This window comes from Hippopotamus amphibius, chromosome 6, assembly GCF_030028045.1.
Source record: "Hippopotamus amphibius kiboko isolate mHipAmp2 chromosome 6, mHipAmp2.hap2, whole genome shotgun sequence".
Lineage (NCBI taxonomy): Eukaryota > Metazoa > Chordata > Mammalia > Artiodactyla > Hippopotamidae > Hippopotamus > Hippopotamus amphibius.
In genome coordinates this window covers 64180953-64205152 of record NC_080191.1, presented here as the reverse complement: position 1 = coordinate 64205152, position 24200 = coordinate 64180953, and the positions used below count along the sequence as shown (strand labels likewise).

Here is a 24200-nt window from a genome sequence, read left to right as displayed (position 1 = left end):
CTCTTCCGCCTGTACAGCGGCGGTGGCGGCGGCAGCAGCGGCGCCTGCGCGTCTTCTGTCAGGGTCAGCAGGCGGGTCCCTAGGGCGGTCCACCTGCGCGTCGGGGAGCCGCGCCCTGGGGGTCGATGGCGATGAACTATAACGCGAAGGATGAAGTGGATGGTGGGCCCCCGATTGCTCCCGGGGGCACCGCTAAGAACCGGAGACCGGATAACACGGCCTTCAAACAGCAGCGGCTGCCCGCTTGGCAGCCCATCCTTACGGCTGGCACGGTGCTACCCACCTTCTTCATCATCGGCCTCATCTTTATCCCCATTGGCATCGGCATCTTCGTCACCTCCAACAACATCCGCGAGATCGAGGTGAGCGGAAGGGAAGCAGCGGCGGTGCGAGTTGGCGCCGCCGGGGAGCGGGGTCCCCTCGCCGTCCGCCTCCTTCTTCGGGTCCCGGGGTTTGGCAGGCGGGCCCTGCCCTCCCCCACCTGCTCTCTTCCTCACTTTCCTCTTTCTTTTTCTGCGGGTTTTCTGAATTTGCCTTTTTGCCCGCGCTTCCTCTAGCCACTTATCTGGTTAGAGAGGGAATGAATGTTTAATGCAGAGTGTGGGTCAGGGGAAGAACGCCCCTTTAATGGGCGGTTTGTGTGGTTTTAACTTCAGATGGAGGTTAAAAAAAAAAGACAGAAAAAGAGAAGTGGAAAGAAGTTATATGGAGATAAAACTTAAGGAGAGTTGATACGGTCAGAGTGTCATTACCTGTGTGGGGATTATCCCGGGACACGGCGATTAACACCTTGGCCGTTGTTGGGGAAAGGACCCCGAGTCATAGAGGCATTGATGATTTTTATGTAAAGAAGTTGTCGTGTTACCAGATAACATATTAGGACATACGACCGAAGTGTGTACAGTACCTTTCATTTTGAGCTAATAAATGCTTTTAGTTACAGGGCGTGCTACCGGTAAAAGGTAACGTGAAACTTCAATTCCGGTTTTGCTTTTAGGCTACATTGATTAGTAACCATGCCCTACATTCGCCCTGGTGTTTTTTCCCCCCCTCTAGACTTAAACTTAAAAAAAGTCAATGACCACAGACAGAGAATAATTTGTGAGTTGTCTACTGAACATTTTACTTTATAAGACATGATAGAGAAACTTGGGGAAGCATCTTGACTTTTGTCAGAGAAAAAATCATACTGTCTTCATCCATCTGCAGTGGTGAATATAGATTGATACAGAATGTAAGAATGTAAATACTTTGTGTAGATGTCCAGTGTTAAACATCTACTCATCCTCTTTTCTTGATTATCTAAGGGTACTTTTATCTGTTTGAGAGGGGAGGAGCTGGTACAAAGTTCTCTTGATTTCTTCTGTTTTATCAGATTATGTCATTTTTTCCCCTTCTAATTTTATTAAGTATTTTAAAATTTATGCATGCAACTTAGTAGGGCTTTCAAAGCAATTTTATTTCAGCTACAGGAATAGGCATACTTTCCAGTTTAATTCACAATGTTACCTGAAAAGCAAAATCATTATATTTTTTTAGTTGTACAGTGCGCATTTCTGTGTTAATAATAATAAGAATAGTACAATATCTACAGCATAGGTTTTAAATCTTTTACTAAACATTCATTTTCACTTTATTAACTAAAGTATCACAGTATGTTTTTTCAGCGTAAAGATTTGTTTTATCATTTTTATCTCCTAGTAGTCCTTCAGATGTAGTACTTCTTGTTCTCCCAACCATGCTAGGGTCCCACATATCAGGATATGAGCAAAGTGGTGTAATATAAATATAAGGACCATGGGCTCCAGGCAGGGGTCAGGCAGGGTTGGGTTTAAATTCCAGCTCAGCCACTAAGTAGCTCAGTTTCTTGGAAAACATAATCTCTCTGAGCCTCAGTTTCCTCGCCTGTAAAATAGGTAAATAATATCTATCTTGTGAAATGTGAGAATTAGAAACAATATAGGTAAGATTCCTGGCACTAAGTTTGTACAATAGTTAATATTATTGAGATAACTTTTAGTCAGGAGATGAGAAATGGAGTCAGAGGGGTTGGTGTTTGCTAGTAAGCTAGAAGAGTATTGTAAAATTGAAACCAAACCCAGATGTCTTGATTTTCAGTCTTAAGCTTTCACACTACACTAGGATCCTTACTGCAGTGTTAGTAATGAAGTTGAAGTAAATTTGACGTTAGAAATTTCATCATCTTATTTAAACTTCTTAGGATATTTTTAAAGGTTTTTTTTGATGTGGACCATTTTTAAAGTCTTTATTAAATTTGTTACGATATTGCTTTTGTTTTATGTTTTGGCTTTTCTACTGGGAGGCATGTGGGATCCCTGACCAGGGATTGAACCCACACCCCCTGCATTGGAAGGCAAAGTCTTAACCACTGGACCACCAGGGAGGTCCCCAAAACTTCTTAGGATAGTAAGATGAAAGTAGCAATAGTTTCAAATTTTATATGATGAGTATTTACTAAATTAAACTCAACTGCTGTCAGTATTTACTGTACTAGGAAGATAAGTGTTTACTTTCTTTAAAACTTTTGGATTCTGAAATAAAATAAATTTCTTCACACTAAGTAGTTGGTGAAATGGAAATTAAAAAAATTTTTTTTAAATTTTTATTGGAGTATAGTTGCTTTACAAATGTTGTGTTAGTTTCTGCTGTCCAGCAAAGTGAATCAGCTATACGTATACATATATCTTGTTTTTTGGATTTCCTTCCCATTTAGGTCACCACAGGGCATTGAGTAGGAAATTTCTTAAATAGTTCTCATGTATGTAATTCTAATTTCAAGTTGCCTGAAGAGTCTGCTGCAGCTTGATGGAGTTAGAAAGGCAGCAAAGTTAAGAGTCAAGGCATGAGAGTTGAAGTCCCAACTTTTATTCCCTAGTTTGTGATCTTAGGCATATTTTTGAGTCTCAGTTTTCCTTTTGCTTGAAGAGCCAAAAGATTCAGACTAGATGGTCTCTAAGAGGCTGTTCAACTCTAATATTCTATGACTTCCAACTTTTAATGTGATTTAAAGAAAAATGCATATTCAAATCGTATCACCTTTGGAACCAGAGGAAATGAAAATTAGGAATGATTAGGAATTTTGTACCAATGCTCACATACAGTTGTGCAAGTGGAATTAAATTAAAAAAAAAATTGTTGATTATGTAGAGAATTCGTTCAGAATTGGGTCTGGAGTTATTAGAAAAACCTGGAGAGTGTTCCCAAAACACACGTGCTTGTTTCTGACTGCTGTCCACCCTTTGTCCGCCACTAGTTTAGTATAAAATATGTTGAGGGTTATTAAAAGTAAATGTGTAACGAGAAGTTCTTGGCAACATTCACTTCCATACTATAAGTTGCTCACACCTCTTTAGCTTATTTCCTCATTTTTGAAAAATTTAAGAACTTTCATTGCTGTATTACATCAGATCACTAGGCGGAAGGAAACTTGTCCCATCAGTATGTTTTTTGTAATATAGCTTAAAGTGCTAAGATCAGAAATCCAGACTTTTTAGGTATAAAAATCAGAGGGTCTTCATCCTCTTCCCAGAAGCTTTATACTACAAAATTGTAAAGTGTTGGACTCTCTTAAAAAAAGTTGTAAAAAATATTATTTGGCAATTGTAGGAGTCAGGCACATCTTTCTAACACAAAGGTAATGTTTTTCTAGTTGAGGGCCCTTGTTGGTGAGGCAGAGATGTCAATTGAATAGGGCTAACTTGAAAAAGGTAGAACGTATTCTTAATTTTTGCAGTTCACACATTCATCAGTGTGAAGTTACATAGTTGTAAAGTAATGGTTAGAATCAGATGAAGACGTTATGCAGAGTGATATTCAGCATACATTTAAAACTAAACATTTATTTCAAATTAATGTTGCCAGTGTGTTCAACATACCTTCTCATTACATTGCAGTGGACTAGCACCCCCACTCCCACGCACACGTGTTTGATTGAGAAACCCCAGTTCTTCTCTTCTTCACCTTGGTATTGTTTCATTTATCACCTTTAACTATTTAATCCTGGTTATTTTCTGCTTCCCTAGTTTCTGATAAAAATATATCTTTTGCTTTTACTCTTGTGTAACTTGTATTCTCAGATTCAAAGATTTAAAGAGGATCTTCGGTATTTAATATTTGTTTATACTTAGCCTATAGCTAAGAGTCGAGGGAGAATAAGTTGTTTTATAGAAATGATTGTTAAAAATTAGGCAGTTTATGTTAAGTGTAAAGATTTTAACAGATGAATTGCAGTTGCTTAGAAGTTGACTCTTGGAAATTAAGAGGTTTGTGGTGTTAGTGTTGTTATTTGTTTCTCATGTAACTTTAGTACTTAGGGCAAGGCATGACAAAGTCAATATGGCTAGCCAGACTATTTCTGTAAAGGCTGGGAACTGAGAATGGTTTTACAGATGAACATTTGCAATTAAATTTGATGATAGCGAACACTAACTTTGAACTCCAATAATGTGAAATGTTATCTCCCCAAAATAATTTGATTCTTACTTGTAGACGTGTGTTACCAAAAAATTGTGCACAATTGTTATTATATTTTGAATTTCATCAATAAAAACTTGTGCATTTGTTTTCTCTCTGTTATATAAGAACCTACATAATATCCTCAACCTTGCCTCTTGGTTTGCAAAGCCTAAAATATTTACTTTGTGGCTCTTTATAGAAAAGAATTTCCTGCCCTTAACTTAGAGTTTTAGAGAAACTATTGGCAAATATAGCATTTGTTACAAAAATAGCAGCGTTTAGCTTATACATTCTAATCCTCAAAATCTTTTCAAAATAGGTGTAGTGATCACTGATAATTGCTTGTGTTCTACCTTCTTTGCACAAATAGACATAGAATACCTTAGCTGCATTTACCATTAGTCTTGGCGCAGATAATATCATTCTTCATTTCTTTCTCACAGTCAGATGAAGGTCAAGCAACTAAAGAAAATTGCTTTTGAAGTTTTTACTTTAGTTAACTTTTGTCTTCATTAGAGCCTCTAGAAAGGACAAATAATTCTTTTTTATTTTTATCTTTTATTTTTAAATTTTTATCTTTTAAAGATAAATTTTTTAGTGTGGAATCATTAATTCAAAGGAATACTTAAAAATGCCATTTTTAATTGAATCTAATTGATACCGAAAATGATTTACCTTATTACTCAGCACTTTGTTGCGTGACCTGTTCAGGTATTATATTGATTTTCTTTAAGACAGATTTACATTCAAAAATGGAAGTTGTCCAGTTCTTATACAGGGTAAAAATGGCATGTCCTTCAAATTCCTCCTTTCCCACCACATTAAATTCAGTCAGTTTCTTAGGAATGGGATGCATTTTTAGAGTTACTAAGAAGAATTGCCAGTTTGATTTAGGAGAACAATTACAATGGTAGCAAAACAAAGCTGAGAAATATGATAACTTTTAAACTAATCTAGTCATCTCCATCTGTTGTTCTATTTTGCCTCTGGCTCTTTGTGTTTTGAATTTAAGCTATTGGGCAGGTCTCCAGCTTTTCATTGTGTTGTGCACTGTGCCTTGTATGCTTTTGACATTTAATAGGCATTAATTTTTAAAAATAAGGGAACTGTAGTTCTTTTCCCACATGGTAGCCTCTTTCTTTCTAGGATAAGTTATGAACGATTATCTTTAGTGTAGGCTTTTTTTCCCCTACATTTATTGAGGTTACAGTTGACAAAAATTGTGTATATTTACAGTGTTCATTGTGATGGCTTGATATGTGTTTATACTGTGAAATGATCACCATAAAAAGCTAATTAACATGTCCATCACTTCCCATAGTTACTCTGTTTTTAAAAAGACAAGTGTTGGTGAGGCTGTAGGAAAAAATGAACTCTTATGGGATGTAAATTGGTGCAGCCATTATGGACAAGAGAATGGAGGTTGCTCTAAAATTAAAATATAGAACTTCCATAAGATCTAGCACTCCCACTAGGTATATAAATTTAAAGGAAATTGAATCAGTATCTCGAAGAGATATCTGCACTCCCATTTCACAAACTGTGTTTTTATACCCCCCAAAACTTTGTTTTTTATTACAATCTGGACATTAGGCCAGGCTGCCCTTGAATTTTAGCTCATGAAGGATATAGTGGTCTTTTGGTGGTAAAAACTCACAGACTGAGTTAAATTTATCAAGAGCTGTAATCAACATTAAGCATTTTCTGTATGTAAAGTGCTGCTCTGGGCATAGTGGGCTAGAGAAAAAGTGTGCGGACAGGGCGTCTTTTTTTTTTCCCCCCTCACACAGAGGATCCTTCTTAAGGAACCTGAACCTGCAGTCTTTTGGGGGGAAATGAAACATATGCATTAAAGGAAAACCAAGCATTGCTAGATGAGTGGCACAGACAGAATATGTCTTAGTAGTTCAAAGCAAGGCAAGATTACATCTGTCTCTGATAACCATGGAAAACTTTGTGGTGAAAGTGGGCTTTGAGCTGGAACTTGAAGGACAAATAGCACGTCTAAAGAGGAGGTTGGATGCATTCCAAGAAAGGAGATTTATATGAGCAAAGTTGTAATGATAGGAAATCAAAAGGTATGTAAAGTAGGAGTAAGGGTAGACAAGCTGGTTCCAGGTTGTGTATAGACTGGGTATTTGATAACAGTGAAACCGAGTAACTCATATTGGGACTTGAACCCACGGGCTGGGACTCAAACCTGGCCAAAATTCAGATTGGGACTTGAACTTGTGGTCTTTTAACTGAGATCACACACCTGGTCTCAGGACTCAATGAAGCTCAGGTTCTTGATGTCTCATCGAAGAAAGATTTCAATGAGAGGCAAAGTGATAGGTAAAAAGTGGATTTATTTAGAGAGAAACAGGCTCCACAGAATGTGGGCCATCTCAGCTGGAGAGAGGCCTTGGGAGAAACACACTGCACAGACAGAGTGGCAGCACCAGGGTATGGGGTCGTCTTCTTTTTTTTTAATATTTTATTTATTTTGGTTGTGCTGGGTCTTAGTTGTGGCTTGCTAGCTCCTTAGTTGTGGCATGCAGTCTCTTAGTTGTGGCACGTGGGATCTAGTTCCCTAATCAGGGATTGAACCCAAGCCCCTTGCATAGGGAGCGGGGAGTATTAACCACTGCACCGCCAGGGAAGTCCCTGGGGTTGTCAGTTTTTATAGGGGTGGATAATTTCATAGTCTAATGAGTGGGAGGAGTGTTCTAGCTATTTTGGGGGAAGGGGTGGGGATTTCCAGGAATTGAGCCACTTCCCACTTTTCCACCTTAATGGTTGGCCTTGGAGCTGTCATGACGCCTGTGGGTGTGTGGTTTAGCTTGCTGATGTGTTACAAGCTTGCTGATGTGTTACAATGAGCCTATACTGGCTCAAGGTCTAGTGGAAGTCGACTAGTTTGCCATCTTGGACCTATTTGGTTCTAATCAGTTTGTATTGTGTTCTGGGGCTATGTCATTCTTTTAAGGGTTGAGCCCTGCCCCGTTCCCTCAGGTTTCAGTGAGTTGATGGTGTCCATGTAGAACTGTTGCAGTGAAGAGCAGTTAGATTTAGGATGTATTATGAAAGTAGAGCTAATAGAATTTTCTCTCGGAGATGTATGGGGTGTGAGAGAAATTGTAATCAAAGATAACTCTAAGATATTTTGGCCTGCATGGGAAGGGTGGAATTGTCATTTTGTAACCAAACAAGGGCTTGTGTGCCAGGTTACAGAAAGCCAAACTCTGACAGCAAGTATTTGCAGCAAAGTGTGGGGGTTTATTTGCAGGGTGCCATATAAGGGAGTGGGAGACAAGTCTCAGATCCACTGCGACTTGGTCTTTGAGTTAGGGAAGTTTTAAAGAGGCAGAATGGTTTAGGGAATCAAGATGTCTTTGGTTTACAGTTCTCTGGTCAGGTGGCCAAGGCTTGGGGGTCTGTAGGCTCATCTTGCTCTGGAGAAACAACCTGAGTTTGTATGGTAATAATGATATCTACAGCAGCAATTTTAGTACATTAAGGATGTTATCGACAACAGTAATCTTAGTCATCTGACTGGATGATTAGTGTTCAGTTAGCACAGAATTGAGGTCAGAGGGGACAAAAGGGAATAAAGTTTTGGAGAGAGATTAATCATAAACTCTGTAAGGGAACATGGTTTTAGGGGAGCTCGACTTCAATTTATCAAGATGAGGAAGACTGTAGAAAAAGTTTCAGTGTGATAGTAGGGGGCTGAGATGTGAGAAGCTGAATAAAGAGTTCTGTTTTTAACTTGTTACATTGAGATGCCTTTGGAACATCCAAGTTGGAAATAATGAGTAGACAATTGAATATATGAGCCTGGAGTTTAGGGGGAAGGTTGAAATTGGGGTTAAAGGTAGTAAGGACTCATCAGTGTAGATGATAGATAAAGATATAAGATGGAAGGAAGTCAGAAGAGTGATTATGGGTCAAAAAAAGTGAGAACATCCAAAGAGAGCCCTGAGTCACTCCAGTGTTTATAGAAGTTGAGGAGATGAGGAGGAACTAGAAAAAGGAGACTGAAAAGGAGCAGCCAGTGAGGTAGGAGAAAAACAAGGGAAGTGTGGTGTTCTGGAAACCAGTTTCAAGGTAGAGCGTGTGAATAACCATGCCCAATGCTGCTGCTGATAGTTCATATAGGTGGAGGACTGAGAGCTGTCATTTGAGTTAACAACATGAAAAGAAACAGTCTTGCAGTGGATGGTGTCACTATCCGCATGGATTTTCAAGCCAGAAACCCTGGACTTCTACCTAAACTTATTTGTCATCGTCCCATCTGTAGGTACTAAGTTCTGTAGGTTTTATTGTCCCTATATTTTTAAAATCTGTCTTCCTATTTCCACTGCCTTTTTCTTAGTTTATGTTCTTAACATTTCTCATCTGGATTACTGCAGTAGCTCCTTTTTTTTTTTTTTCTTATAGCCTGGGATTTTCTTCATTGTTTCTTCACGTTGCTGCCAGAGTGATTTTTTTTTTTTTTAAATAAATTTATTTATTTATTTATTTTATTGGCTGTGTTGGGTCTTTTTTTGCTGTGCACAGGCTTTCTTTAGTTGCGGTGAGTAGGGGGCTACTCTTCGTTGTGGTGCTTGTTGGGCTCCTCATTGCCGTGGCATCTCTTGTTGCAGAGCATGGGTTCTAGGCGCGTGGGCTTCAGTAGTTGCAGCACATGGGCTCAGTAGTTGTGGCACACGGGCTCTAAAGCGCAGGCTCAACAGTTGTGGCGCACGGGCTTAGTTGCTCCGCAGCATGTGGGATTTTCCTGGAGCAGGGATAGAACCCGTGTCCCCTGCATTGGCAGGCGGACTCTTAACCACTGCGCCACCTAGGAAGCCCCAGAGTGATCTTTTTAAAAACCTAATCTGAACATTTCATTCTTTTGCTTAAAATTTCTTCTATGTCTCTCTGTAGCATTGAGGATAACGTTCAGAGCCCTTAACGTGGAATGTAATTTTCTTCATGATAGGTTACTTTCTGTTTCTCTGGCCTCCTCTCCTGCCGTTCCCCTGTCCTTTGCTCTAGCCATAGAAAATTGCTGTAGTTTATGGAATGTGGCATGCTGCTGCATCTACCTGAAATGTCCTTCCTTTTGTTGTTCTACCATGGTTTTCAAATTTCATTCCTGTCAGCACTATGGAAAGTCTTCCCTGACTTCTCCCCTTTCCCACCTGATATATACAGATTCTTCTCTTAGGTTTCATAAGGACTAGCTTATAGCCTGTCATAATGTTATCAAATCAAATTTTAAAATTATTGATTAAAATGACTTTCTATCCCACTAGTATGTAAATTCTTTTGTGGCATGAAAATGTAGTTTTCCATTCACATCCTGTAACATGGTTCTTGGCGTCTAAAATGCTTGAATGAATGAATGAATTAAACTCGGTATAATCAAGAAGACATTTTAAAACAGTTTATTGAGAGTTTATTGACCATCTGTATAGTATTACGGGTCTAAAGGAGTTATTAAAATTAGCCAAGAAAAGTGTTAGATATAATACTACAAGATCAAATATGTGTAACTATGCTGTCTATCCATATCTAAAGACAAAACAAATTTGCTTATTGAACAATAACTCAGAACAGTAAAAATTTCGCAAACAAGTTTTTTGGAACATTATTTTTTTTGGCAAATGTTGCAAAGCAGAAGAGGGAGTACATGAAAAATGACAGATGTTTTTGAGTCTTATTTTAGAAAGAGCTACTGTTGTGTCTTTATTAGTTCTGAAGAACAGGAACCCATAGACCAACCTCCAATTACATGGATTTGTAGTTTAATTTCTAAATCAATTAAAATATAAGAATGGTTATGTGACATTTAATAACATTGTTCATCAATATGCTAAGTTGGCTATTGTTCTAAGCTCTCAGGTCTCACATTATATGTAATTACATTTAACTGAAAAAGTTTTTAGAAATTGTTCTTACTTGATTTTTAAAAAGATAGAATGTACTTTTTTGTCTTCCTTTTAAAAAACTGGCATGAAGCCTCAAAGCTTGATTTGTACTGGAAGCAGTGAGAGTCAAATTCAAGGATACTAAGTATATTGTTAAGGAAGAATTGACAGAACTTGGGTGCTAATTCTAAAGATGATGCCAAGATTTTGAGCTTCCAATGTTGGGGACAGTGGTGGTACCATTTATTGGCATCAAGAGACCACAGTTGGGTGTGAGATTATGGGATTCCATCAGTCATCACTATTAATTTCTTTTCTTTAAGTGAAGTTTTTAGTGAAGCATAATCCACCCCCCACCCCCCACCTCCCCCGCCCAAGTAACAAATCACACATGTCTGGCTTAGTTTTGGAAAGATCACCATGGATTTGAAATAGAGATGGTAAGAGTTTCAAGTGAGAAGGAAGAAATTCAGCCAAATGAATACATCTAGGAATATAAAAATGGGCCTTGGGAAAGGAAATAAGACCAGTGATGATTTAGAGAGGAGAGTATAATGTATGAAACATGATATGAGGCACCATGAGGTTATTGTCAGAAAGTAGCACTGGAGACAAAGATAAAAGGGACTAATGTTTGAACATCAGTTATATGACTATACAAAAACAATGTTTTATATAGAAAAGACCATGTATTTCCTTAAAATAGAAGCCCTGCTTTACTCATATTAATTGCTTATCTGTTTGTTTGATCTACCCTATTATATAGATTGGAGCATAATTAGCAAAGCCTTTTTCATCAGTTCTGTCTTAGGCAGTTTTTATAACTTGATACTTTAGCAAGAGATTTAAGGGGTATACTAAAACTTCATGTTGGAATTTACTTTTTTTGTGTAGAAATGCATTAAATGCCAGGTGTAAAAACTTTGTGTATGAAAATTTATATTATAAAATTCTATTTAAAACTCTAAAAGTTAAGATGGTCCTAGAATGACATCTATGTAACATAACAAAGCTGTTTTTTTTTGATTTGTTTGGCTTTTTATTTTATTTATTTATTTTTGGCTGCCTTGGGGCTTCGTTGCTGTGCATGAGCTTTCTCTAGTTGTGGAGAGCGGGGACTACTCTTCATTGTGGTACTCGGGCTTCTCGGTGCTGTGGCTTCTCTTGCGAAGCACAGGCTTTAGGCATGTGACCTTCAGTAGTGGCTTGCAGGCTTTAGAGCGCAGGCTCAGTAGTTGTGGCGCATGGGCTTAGTTGCTCTGTGGCATATGGGATCCTCTCCGACCAAGATTCAAATCCATGTCTCCTGCATTGGCAGGTGGATTCTTAACCACTGTACCACCAGGGAAGTCCACAAAGTTGTTGTTTTTAATCTATATTTTAGGTGAAAACTCTGAAAATTTGGTAGTACTGTTTAAAACATCAGCATATTCACAAATGGCCCCAATTTTATTTTTAAAATGTCTTTTAAATTAACTTCCATGTTTCTGAATTATTGTATGGTGCATGTTATTCAGGATTAATGGGAAGCAACAGTGCAGTCTAATGGAAGGAACAGCAACTTTGGAGCTAGACAGATATGATTATGTCATTGTCACGAATTGGATTGAATTGTGTCCCCGTGAAAGATATGCTGAAATCTCAACTCCCAGTACCTGTGAACGTGACTTTATTTGGAAATAGACTCATTGCAGATGTCATCAAGATGAGGTGATTTGGGTGGGCTCCTATCCAATATGACTGGTGTCCTTATAAGAAGAGACAGGCACAGAGGGAAGTTGATGTGAAGACAGAGACATGGGGAGAATTGTGTAACAGCAGAGACAGAGGTGGTGTGATGCAGCTGCAAACCAAGGAATGCCGGCCACCGCCAGAAGCTAGCAGGAGGCAAGGACAGCTGCTCCCCAGAGTCTCAGAGGGAGAATAGCCCTGGTGACACCCTGAATTCAGACTTGTAGCCTCCAGAACTGTGAGAGAAGAAATTTCCCTTCTTCTGAGACATCCAGTTTGTGGTATTTTGTTTCACCAGCCCTAGGAAACTGATCATAGTCATATACTAACTGATTGGTTTTGAGCAGTCATTTAACCTCTGAATCTCAATTTCCTCTCTGTAAAAGATGAAATAGTTCTGGCACGGAATAGACATTTGGGAAATAATAGCTAGTTTTTCTATTGCTTTTCTTTCTTCAAAAATAGTTTACATTTATATATTACCTAATTCATTCATCATTTTCTGGTGTGAGATTGAGATTTACTGATTGAATTAGAAGTAAACACCTTTTCTGTGGTTCCCACTCAGGTTTTTTAACCTATAGAAACATGCAACAGATTTCATATGACCCGTAGAATTTTATTGGGCTATAAAGGATTTTGTCCTGTAGCTATCAGTTTAGAACTAAGCTTTTGATTTTTTTTAAAACATGCTAATTCTTACTTTTTTTTTTTTAAGTTAAGCTTGTACATTGGTATAGTTTTTTTTTTTTTTTTTTGGCTTAAAATTTTTTTTTTAGGAATTATTTTTAACATTTTATTTATTTATTTATTTTTGGCTGCATTGGGTCTTTGTTGCTGTGTGTGGGCTTTCTGTAGTTGTGCTGAGGGGAGCTACTCTTCATTGCGGTGAGTGGGCTTCTCAGTGAGGTCGTTTGTCTTGTTGCAGAGCACGGGATCTAGGCACACGGGCTTCAGTAGCTGTGGCTGGTCGACTCAGTAATTGTTGTACACGGACTTAGTTGCTCAGCAGCATGTGGGATCTTCCCGGACCAGGGCTCGAACCTGTGTCCCCTGCATTGGCAGGCGGATTCTTAACCACTGTGCCACCAGTGAAGTCCCAACCTTTTGATTTTTTTAAAACTAATCTTCAAAAATAAAATACAGTGATTGAATTAAAAAAAAATTGTTCAACTGTTAACCTTTAAGAGGCTCTAAATAATTTGAGTATGTGTCAACTGAAGAAAAACCACAACCTAAAAGTTGTGAGGTAAGTTTTGTTTGGGGATCTTCCTGAGGACTGTAGCCCAGGAGACAGCCTCTCAGCTCTGAGGAACTGCTCCCAGGAGGTAAGGGAGGAGTCAGGATACATGGGAGTTTTTTGCTGGACGAATCACGAAGAACAGACAGACACTGCAGTTTAATGATTTTAGTGCTTTTCTGTGTATGGGAAGATGCAAGAGTCTGGGCTCACTGAAATTATTCCTTAGGTGTGCATCTTAACTCTCTCGGGCCATTATCTAAAGCACAGAGTGCTTCCTGTGTTTCTGCATGCTGAATTCCCTCAGCGTGCACTGTTGGTGAGCAGCTGCAGTGGCTCATGGCCTGATGCTTTTAGAACTGGGGTGGAGGGCAGCACTCCCTCTCCGCATGTGGGTGTTTCTTTCTTTCCTCTACCCCCTTTACCTGATGAACATTTTTGAAGGGAATTTTTCTTATTGAGGTATTACCTATTTAAAAACTGAGCATTTTATTTTTAATTTTTTTTAAATAAGCATTTTAAGTCATTTTTAAAATGTTCAGTACTCTAGAATATCCTGCTCTCTTATTGTGCCCCTTTTCTCCTCTCTCTCTCTCCATTCACAGCCACCTTCTCTCCTCCTGGGGCCTGGGTTATGCACATTACATCTGCAGTTGTAGTAGTCTCTGTGGAAAACTCAGTACTGTCCCTGATTTTTGAGCCTTGAGGAAGAAGCAACGTAACTTGCATTAATTCCTCTGAGGCAAGAATGTGGACCACTGCTCAGCCTTTACTGCCTTCTCTTTTTGTTGTTCTCTCTTTGTCAAAGATCTCTCAGTAACAAAGCAGAGAATTTGGCCGCTGTAGTGTCATACCAGTGGCACTAGTATGACTCATAAATCTAAAGAATCTGCTCTGGGTACCTAGAGCATTGTTAATGTCTTGACCTTCCTGTATCCCTTAGCTCCCCTGCCCTGTCTGATGGTAACTGAACAAGCTTCCTTGTTGGGGCTGGCGTTGCTGCACCTCGTGTGTGTAGCAGTGTTGGTACGAGGGTGCTATCTCCTGAAGCTTCTGATACTGCCATTTCTAAGAATTCTAGAAGAGCCCTGGGATGGCCTTTTCCACAGCTCTATCCACATATTGTCACCTGGACTACAAAGCTACACTTCTCTAGCTTATAGTGGCTCCAGTCAAAAAAGCTATCCCTTTAGCTTTGACTCTGCAATCCAATTCCACTTTTCTGTTTTCTGAGACCTAAATTTTCCTTATTACAAATTGCCAACTGTTTTATAAATGGACACTGTAGAAAAATTAGACACTTTAACCAGAGAACCCCGATTGATTCTCAGATCTTTAACTCAGAACTTTAAGTCCTAAATTCGTGTATCTTGGGTTTGTTCATGTGCTAAGTCCTCAGTTAGAGATTGTCCCTCTTGGTACTGTCTCCCTGTACATAACCATCCACTAGTCAGCCCTCAGAGAGAAATTTGCTGGATACTGGATTAGGTATGTGTTTCCACAGTACCTCTACTTTTTTTTTTTTTTTTTTTTTTTTTACTAAACACCCATTCCGTTTCAGTGACTGTGTTCTGTAATAGGCAGTGAGCTCCATGCGGTTAGGTATTGGGCTGAAGCCCTCTTGCCTGGAACACACAGACTTTCAAGTAAATATTAAGTTAATAAATGATTCTTTCTTGACAGGGTGTTCAGGAAGAGATGAAAGTCTCATTTCTTAGACCCTTTTTTTAATCTGTTGTTATACAAGTGTTTGATTATGTTAGCCTCCTCTGTCACCATTTCCTTATTTCCTGCAGGACATTTTTAACACTCAAGATTACTTAGCTTTGTTGTCAGCAGCAGAAACCAACTCTTGGTAGCTTACAGGGGAAAGGGATTTATTGGAGGGAGATTGGTAGCTCTCACACAAAATAGATGGGAGGTCTAGAGGATCAGGTTTGGAGACCCGAGGGAGGCAAGGGAAGTTTGGAAGCAGAAACAGTGGCTCAGATGCTACAGCTGCTGTTGAGTTCCCTGTAAGATTTCTGGCTCAGCTGCTGATCTCATCACACTGGTCTCTGATTTATACGGAGCTTCAGTCCTCTACTCTCAATCAGGATTGACCTAGATCTTAGGCTTTTGTCCTGGCTCCTGGGGTTAGGGAGAAGAAGGACTCATTTACTTCCTAGGCTTCTGAAGTGGAAGCTGGAGCTGTGCCTGCCGCCAAAACTCTCCACATGGAGAATTCCCCAGTGCTTGAAAATGCGTTTGGGTGCTGGGCAGCGTAATTAACAACAAGTCACAGTTATCCCCCAGAGCTTTTTCTTCATTCTTATAATCTGGAGGCTCTGAGTTTGTATATCAGTATAACGATAATATGTTCATTGTGTAAAAGGACATAGGATGGTGGAAAGAACAGATTTTGGAGAAAGGCAGAGCTGGGTTCAAATTCTTGCTGGGTGCTCTTGGGAAAATTGCTAAACCTTCCTAAACGGCAGTTTCCTAGGTTAAAATACGGAAAATAAAAATTAACATTGAAGACTATTATACATTTTAAGGAGATGGTGTGTATTAAGTGCTTATAATGTCTGGCACTTAGTATAAACATTCGATAAGCGGTAGCCAATAAAACAAAGCGTGTAGTTATGGATCCAGTTTACCTTTTATTGTTGCCTCATTTCCGTGCAACATGAAAACTCTCCACAAATCCAGAGTGTTTATGCTTCTTGTCCTTAAATGTACCTGTGCTCTCTGCCTTCATGCTTCTCTATATGTCCCCTTTTTCCATCCTTTTTTTTTCCCCAGCTCTTTATTGGAGTATAATTGCTTTACACTGTTGTGCTAGTTTCTGCTGTATAACAAAAGTGAATCATCTGCATTTATACACATATGTCCCCATACCCCCTCCCTCTTGAGCCTCACTCCCACCCTCCCTATCCTACCCCTCCTTTTTTCCTTTTAATGGCTCAGTTCAAATTCTCTTTTCTTCTCAGTGAGAAAGTACTAGTCCATCTACTGTCCTCTTTACCGTTTGGTTTAGCACTTAATATTTATAGTCATTTTCTTTGTGTTTATGCACTTTCTTTGATAGTCCTCTGGAGGGCCAAGGGGACTGACTCTTCTTGTGAAGAAGCAGTTTAGTAGAAGGAACATTGGACTTGGAGTCAAAAATCCTTGCTTCTGGCATAGCACTAGCTATTGCTAGTCATGTATCCTAGGGCAAGTTTCTGAATGTGTTTTCTTTATATAAAATGAGGATAATACTATAGGATTTTGGTGAGGATCAGATGAAATATGTGTATAATAGAAAGGGCTGTGTAAACTGTATTGATAAGTATAAGATATGATTACTTTCGTAACTATGTTGTACTTCACATCATGCCTTGCACATAGTAAGGCTTAAAATGTTAATGATATTGTTTTTTTACTTTCCGAATTTTCTGGAATCCAAAGACATGCAATTTTTTGTACATTTAAAAAAATATAATTAAACGATTGTGACGACAGTGTTATAGCTATCTTTTGATTTTGTATAAGTAAAATTTAATATTCAGCAATAATTCTTGGTTTCAACAAATGTTCAGTTTTAAAAATACTGTAGTATAATTTATTAGATTTCACATTTCATCGTATTATTTTTGTTCATTTAAATAAAGAATATATATCTTTACTTAATCACAGCTGATGAGCTTTCTTTCCTCCTTTGCCCTAGAAACTAATTTGAAGGAGAGTGGTTTAAGGGGTTTCTGTTCAGAGGCAAACAATATGGTAATAGGCCGAGCTGGCAACTTTTTTTTTTTAATCCTTACATTAGATTTAGAAGAGAGAGAAGATGTGCAGAGATTTTTAAATTAAAAAAATTTAATATAGTTTAATACAAATTTTAAAATATAGTTCATTTTCTAAATGGTCTCATCTTTCATCTTGTCAAAATCATAAAGCTTGGCTTTTAAGTGGAATATTGTGCATGAATAAGCCCTGGGTGGAAAGCTGTGGCCCCACAGGTTTAGGGAAGAATTCTGTGTGCTTTGCCTCTCTTCATTTAGGAAATCTGTGTTTTTTAGCTTTTAATTACGTGCGTAGCTTCTCTTAGATATTTGCAGTGAATGAAAATTTTCTCTAAACAAAGTTTTATTGGTAAGTAGGCTTTGATGGAGAACATTTCAATAGGTTATATCAGAATTTGACAAAACTGAGTTTTATTAAGCAGTTTTGTAGGTTTGAAAAGCAATTAGATGTAAAATTTTAAATTATTAATTTTTAAATTTATTTATTTATTTATTATTTTATTGTCTGTGTTGGGTCTTTTTTTGCTGTGTGCGGGCTTTCTTTTTAGTTGCAGTGAGTGGGGACTACTCTTCATTGCGGTGCGCGGGCTCCTCCTTGCTGTGGCTTCTCTTGTTGCGGAGCTCAGGCTCTAGGCACGTGAGCTTCAGTAGTTGCAGCACGTGGGCTCAATAGTTGTGGCTCACAGGCTCTAAAGCGCAGGCTCAATGATTGTGGTACACGGGCTTAGTTGCTCCACGGCATGTGGGATCTTCCTGGAGCAGGGATTGAACCTGTGTCCCCTGCATTGACAGGCGGACTCTTAACCACTGTGCCACCTAGGAAGCCCCTAAATTATTTTTTAAAAAATTTTATTGGAGTATGGTTGATTTACAATGTTGTGTTAGTTTCAGGTGTACAGCAAAGTGACTCAGTTATGCTTATACATATATTCATTCTTTTTCATATTCTTTACCCATGTAGGTTATAACAGAATATTGAATAGAGTTCCCTGTGCTATACAGTAGCTACTTGTTGGTTATTTATTTTATATATCGTAGTGTGTGTATGTTAATCCCAAGCTTCTAATTTATCCCCCCCCGCCCCCATTTCCCCTTTGGTAATCATAAGTTTCTTTTCAAAATCTGTGAGTCTGTTTTGCAAATAATTTAATTTTTATCATTTTTAAAATTAGATTCCACATATGAGTGATATCACATGATGTTTGTCTTTGTCTGACTTACGTAGTATGATAATCTCTAGGTCCATCAATGTTGCTGCAAATGGCATTTTTTTAATGGCTGAATAATATTCCATTGTATATATGTACCACATTTTCTTTGTCAGTTCCTCTGTTGATGGACATTTAGGTTGCTTTCATGTCTTGGCTATTGTAAATAGTGCTGCAGTGAACATTGGGGTGTATGTGTCTTTTTGAATTCTGGTTTTCTCTGGATTTATGCCCAGGAGTGGGATTGCTGGATAATATGATAGTTCTAGTTTTAGTTTTTTAAATACTGTTCTCTATAGTGGTTATACCAATTTACATTCCCACCAACAGTGCAGGAGCATTCCGTAGATGCTGCAATTTGATGCTCTATTTTCTATTTACATATTTTAACCTTTTTTTCAATTATGAAAAGAAATTGAACATCCATATATAAAGTTTAAATGTTCAGTTTCAGAAATAAAGTTTAGCTGGCTTTTTTTTAAAACTTTATTAAAGATAATTAGGGTTGCTCATGATAAAATTCTTATTTATCAAGAGAGTGATAAGACATGTCACATTCTGGGAGAAAAAGTTGTTAAAAGGGATATCTGATAAAGGACTATTACCAAAATATACAGGGAACTCTTAATACTCAAGAAAATGGAAAACCCTATTAAAAATAGGTGGAAGACCTGAACAGATACCTCACCAAAGAAGATATACAATATCTTAGTCCGTTTAGGCTACTATAACAAAATGTCATAGACTAGGTGGCTTGATAGGTACTCATTTCTCACAGTCCTTGAGGCAGGGATGTCCACAATCATGTGGTTCAGTTCTTGGTGAGGACCCTCTTTATGGCTTGCAGTTGGCCACCTTCTCACTGTGTCCTTACCATGGCAGAGACAGAAGGAGTTCTGATTTCTTTTCCTCTTCTTATTAAAGATACTAATCCCATCATGGGGCCGCCACCCACGTGACCTCATCTAAACCCAGTTACCTTCCAGAGGCCTACCACCAAATACTATATTGGGGATTAGAGCTTCAACATATGAACTTTGGGGGGGACAAAAACATTCAGTTCATACATTCCACCCCTGTGGTCCTCAAATTCATGGGCTTCACGCATGCAAAATACTTTCATCTCATCAGCCCCCAAAGTCTCAACTGGTTCCAGCATCAACTCTGAAGTCTAAACTTCTAAATATCATTTTAATCAGATATGGGTGAGACTCAAGGTATGATTCATCCTGAGGCAAAATTTCTCTCCAGCTGTGAACCTGTGGAACCAGCTGTGCTTCCAAAATACCATGAAGGGTCACACATAGTATAGACACTCAAATTTGAAAGGGGGAAAAGTGAAAAGAAAGGGGTGATGAGTTTCCCGGCAGGTCTCCAGAGCCTAGCAAGATAAGTATCATCAGGTCTTAAGGCTTGAGAATAATCCTCTTTGGTTTAACACTGCCTTTGGGACCCCCTGGGTAGAAGTTCTGCCTCAAGGCTCTGGGTCCCTGCCATCTGGTCTGTTGAACTCCTCCCCCAGTATGAACTGAAGAGGTAGCCCTGATGGTCTTGGAATCATATTCAGGATCATTCTTCTTGTCTTGGAGAATCAGTAGCACATTCTGTAGCCGAATGGCTGTATGGGCCAGTCCTGTAGGATCTAAGCAGTCCCTCAGCTTCCCTTCATTTTGTGCCTTCAGTTCACACTGGCAGCATTTCTGCTGGAATGGCTGATTAGGTCTGTGGTTCACACCCACACTAATCTCATTATCAAATGATTGTTCAGCTACACCTTAGTATTCTTTTCAGAACAAGCTTTCTCATTTCAAGTAGTATGGATAGGTTTGAGAATTTTGCAAACCATAAGTTTTGGTCCCTTTTTGCCTAACGTTATTCCTTATTCCATTTGTTTCTCTCTTATTCCATTTTACTGGAAACACTCTTTGAACACTTTGCTTAGAAATCCACCTCCGTATCCTAAGTATCCCTCACAAGTTCTACATTCCACAAAACACTAGAGCACAGTTTAGCCACTTTATGACAAGGATCACCTTTTTTCCATTGTCCAATAGTGTTCCTCATTTCTGAGTAATACCTCAGAATGGCCTCTTACCATCTGTATTTCTGCCAGTATTCTGATCATGTCTGTTTTATTAGTTCTTTAAGGAGATGGAAGCTTTCTTTCTAACTCTCCTCATTTCTTTCTGAGATCTCACCAGAATCACCTTTAATGTTTATATTTCTAGCATGGACCTCAAATCTCCAGCCACTACCCATTTCCTAGTTCCAAAGCCACTTCTGTCTTTTGAGTGTTTGTTAAAGCACTGCCCCACTTTTCAGTACCATAACCTGTCTATAAAAAAAATAATATAGACCTGATGGCTTAAACAACAGAGATTTATTTCTCACAGTCTTGGAGGCTGGGAAGTCCAGATCAAGGTGCTGGCAGGTTCAGTTCCTTCAGATTCTTCACCCTGAAGAGGGTGAAGACCCTTTTCCTGACTTGTATTGATAAATGGCTGCCTTCTCACTTTGTCCTCATGTAGTAGCAGAGAGAGAGAGAGAGCGCGCACGAGAGCATGTGCTCTGGTCTTTTTTTCTACATCTCAGAAGGATTCTAGTCCCATCATGGAGGCCCTACCTTCATGACCTCATTTAAACCTAATCCAATGTCCCCACCTGCAAATAAATCACATTGGGAATTAGGGCTTCAACATGTGAATTGGGGGTGAGGCGGGGGGACGGGCACAAACATTTAGACCGTAATATACAGATGGCAAGTAAACATGTGAAAGATGCTTGACATTCTCGTTAGGGAGTTGCAAATTAAAACAACTATGAGATACCACTGCACACCTATTAGAATGGTGAAAACCCAAAACGTCAAGAGCACCACATGCTGGTGAGGATGTGGAGCAGCAGGAACTCGTTTATTGCCGGTGGGAATCCAAAATGGTACAGCCAATTTGGAAGACAGTTCGGCAGTCTCTTACAAGACTAAACATACTCTTACCATGCAGTCCAGCATTTCTACTCCTTGTTGTTTACGTAAATGGGCTGAAAACTTAACATCCACTCAAAAACCTGCATGTGGATGTTTATAGCAGTTTTACTTGTGATTGCCAAAATTTGGAAACAACCAAGATATCCTTCAGTAGGTGAATGGATAAATAATCTGTGGTAGATCACGACAGTGGAATAATTTTTAATGCTAAAAAGAAATGAGCTATCAAGCTGTGAAAAGACACTGAGGAACCTTAAATGTAAATTACTGAGTGAAAGAGGTAAATCCTAAAAGGCTACATACTATATGATTCCAATTATGTGACATTCTGGAAAAGGCAAAAATATGGAGACAGTAAAAAGATCCATGGTTGTCAGGGGTTAAGGGGGAGGGAGGTTAATAGGCAGAGTACAGAGGATTTTTTAGTGGAATAGTGAAACTGTTCTGTATGATACTGTGATGGTGTATATATGTCATTATGCACTTGTCAAAACCTATGGAATATACAGCACCAAGAGGGAATCTTAAGCTAAACATTGCCTTTGGGTGATAATGATGTGTCATTGTAGGGTCATCATTTGTAACAAACATATTACTCTGGTAAGGGATATTGATAATCAGGGAGGTTGTGTATGGGTAGGTACAGGGAGTATATGGGAACTCTGTAGTTTGCACTCAGTTTTGCTGTGAACCTCAAACCACTCTAAAAAATAAAATCTATTTTAAAAAATTCACATAATGGAAAAAGTTTTCTCATTTTAGCTGTTAAGTCTGGTTTTCTGACATCAGCTGGTATACTGCAGTTCAATTTTTTTTTTTAAGAATTTTTAAAAATTAATTTTTATTTATTTTATTGGCTGCGTTGGGTCTTTTTTGCTGTGTGCGGGCTTTCTTTAGTTGCGGTGAGTAGGGGCTACTCTTCGTTGTGGTACGTGGGCTCCTCATTGTCGTGGCTTCTTTTGTTGCGGAGCACAGGCTCTAGGCACGTGGACTTCAGTAGTTGCAGCACATGGGCTCAATAGTTGTGGCTCATGGGCTCTAAAGCTCAGGCTCAGTAGTTGTGGTGCATGGGCTTAGTTGCTCCGTGGCGTGTGGGATCTTCCTGGAGCAGGGATCGAACCCGTGTCCCCTGCATTGGCAGGTGGATTCTTAACCACTGTGCCACCTAGGAAGCCCTGCAGTTCAATTTTGACACTAACCACCTGAACTAGTGTCAGACTCCACAGGTATAAGGGCTTGGTCCCAACAATATGCTTCAGTACCACTCAGACACCAGCTGCAAGTCAGGCCCCCAGGCTATCCATATTTGGCCAGCTAGCTACAAATTCAGGAGTTCCCAAGTCCCCCTCCCCAAGACTGCCCTCACTTTACATGCCAGCTGCAAGTTCAGAGGTCTCCAGGCCACCTGCACTTCTGACCAACTGCCTATAAATATGGGAGGTTACTGTAACTTCTCTCAGGTTCCATAATTTGTTGGAATAACTTAGAACTCAGGCAAGTGGTAGACTTACAATTATAGTTTTATTATAAATCATATAAATTAGGACCAGCTAAACGAAGAGACACATTTGGCAAGGTCTGGGAGCATCTTGAATGTAGAGCTTCATGCCCTCTCCCTCCCTGTAGAATTGGGGCACATCAACGGGTTAACCAACCCAGGAGCTCACCTGTGCTTTGGTGGCCGGAGTTTTTATTGGGATTCCATGATGAAGGCATGATTGATTAAACATTGGCCACATACTTGAACTAAATTTCCAGCCTTCTCCCTCTTCCCAGAGTGTGGGCTGGGCCAAAGTCCCTAATCACATCTAGTCTTTCTGGGGCCCCAACCTGAGCCATCTCCTTAGCATAAACTCTAGTGTGAATCAAGGGGTTATCAAAAACAAATACATTCTTATCACCAGGGAAATTTTAAGGGATTTAGAGGCTCCCTGCCAGGAACCCAGGACAAAGATAAGACAGATTCTTAATTATCTAACACCAGGTTGTAAAAAAATGTTAGCCCTTGAGAAACCTGATTGTTTTTTGTTTTTTTAATTTAAAAATGTGCCATGGAAAGCTGAGATGATGGAAATGTTGTTTAGACTTTATAGCTATTTAACAAATCTATACATCATGCAGGTTGAGTTTTATATTTATGATTTTATGTGTAAATGTATTTCTTTTGGTAAAAAGGAGAGATGAGCCAATAGGATAACATAGGACCCTTTCTCCAGTTTTTATGACCTCACACTGTCAAAAGAAACAAGTGACCTTATAAAAAGTTTTTTCTGGGTAATGGTTGCTTCATCAGACTCATTTTTCCCTCTGATAGCAAATTATTTCAGAGTGTATTCACTTTCTCCAAGGAAGTGTGCTTAGTTATATTTTTCTTTTGCAGATTGATTATACCGGAACAGATCCTTCCAGTCCCTGCAATAAATGTTTGTCTCCAAATGTGACACCTTGTATTTGTACCATTAACTTCACACTGGAACAGTCATTTGAGGTCTGTATTCTCAAGTAATGTCTTAGAAAAGCCATGCTTTAAAAAATATTGATACTAATTTTTTTTTTACTAGTTTTTTTCTTGTTGAGATGTCGCTTTAAATTATTGGAAGTCTATATACTTTTGAGGAGGATTGTTTTCTTTAGCTATTGGATTATGTTGTTTGATAATTAAATACATTAATTTAGTAGTTTATTGTAGTTAGCACTTTATAAACTAAGTTTAAAACCTATTTTGTTCTTTTTCTGAAAATTTTATAACTGTGCAAATCACTTTTGTATCAAGTTTGTCTATATTTTCTTGTATTTAAAAAATTATTGCTCAAACTGTTTTGCCTACTTTTAATACTAAAAGTTTTACTTTGGAAAATAAATACTAATTCACCCATTATTTAATTGCATTATTTT

The 24200-nt window shown here is 38.7% G+C and overlaps 1 protein-coding gene across 1 annotated transcript in view; it reads left to right on the top strand.

The window, feature by feature from the left end:
- Nucleotides 1–72: 72 nt before the first annotated feature.
- TMEM30A (transmembrane protein 30A) overlaps nucleotides 73–24200 on the top strand; it is a 38342-nt gene continuing 14214 nt past the window's right edge. The window contains exons 1-2 of the mRNA XM_057739648.1: nucleotides 73–362; nucleotides 23686–23793. Of these exons, the coding sequence (XP_057595631.1) occupies nucleotides 126–362; nucleotides 23686–23793 (345 nt within the window). The 5' untranslated portion in view covers nucleotides 73–125. The remainder of the gene's footprint in view (nucleotides 363–23685; nucleotides 23794–24200) is intronic.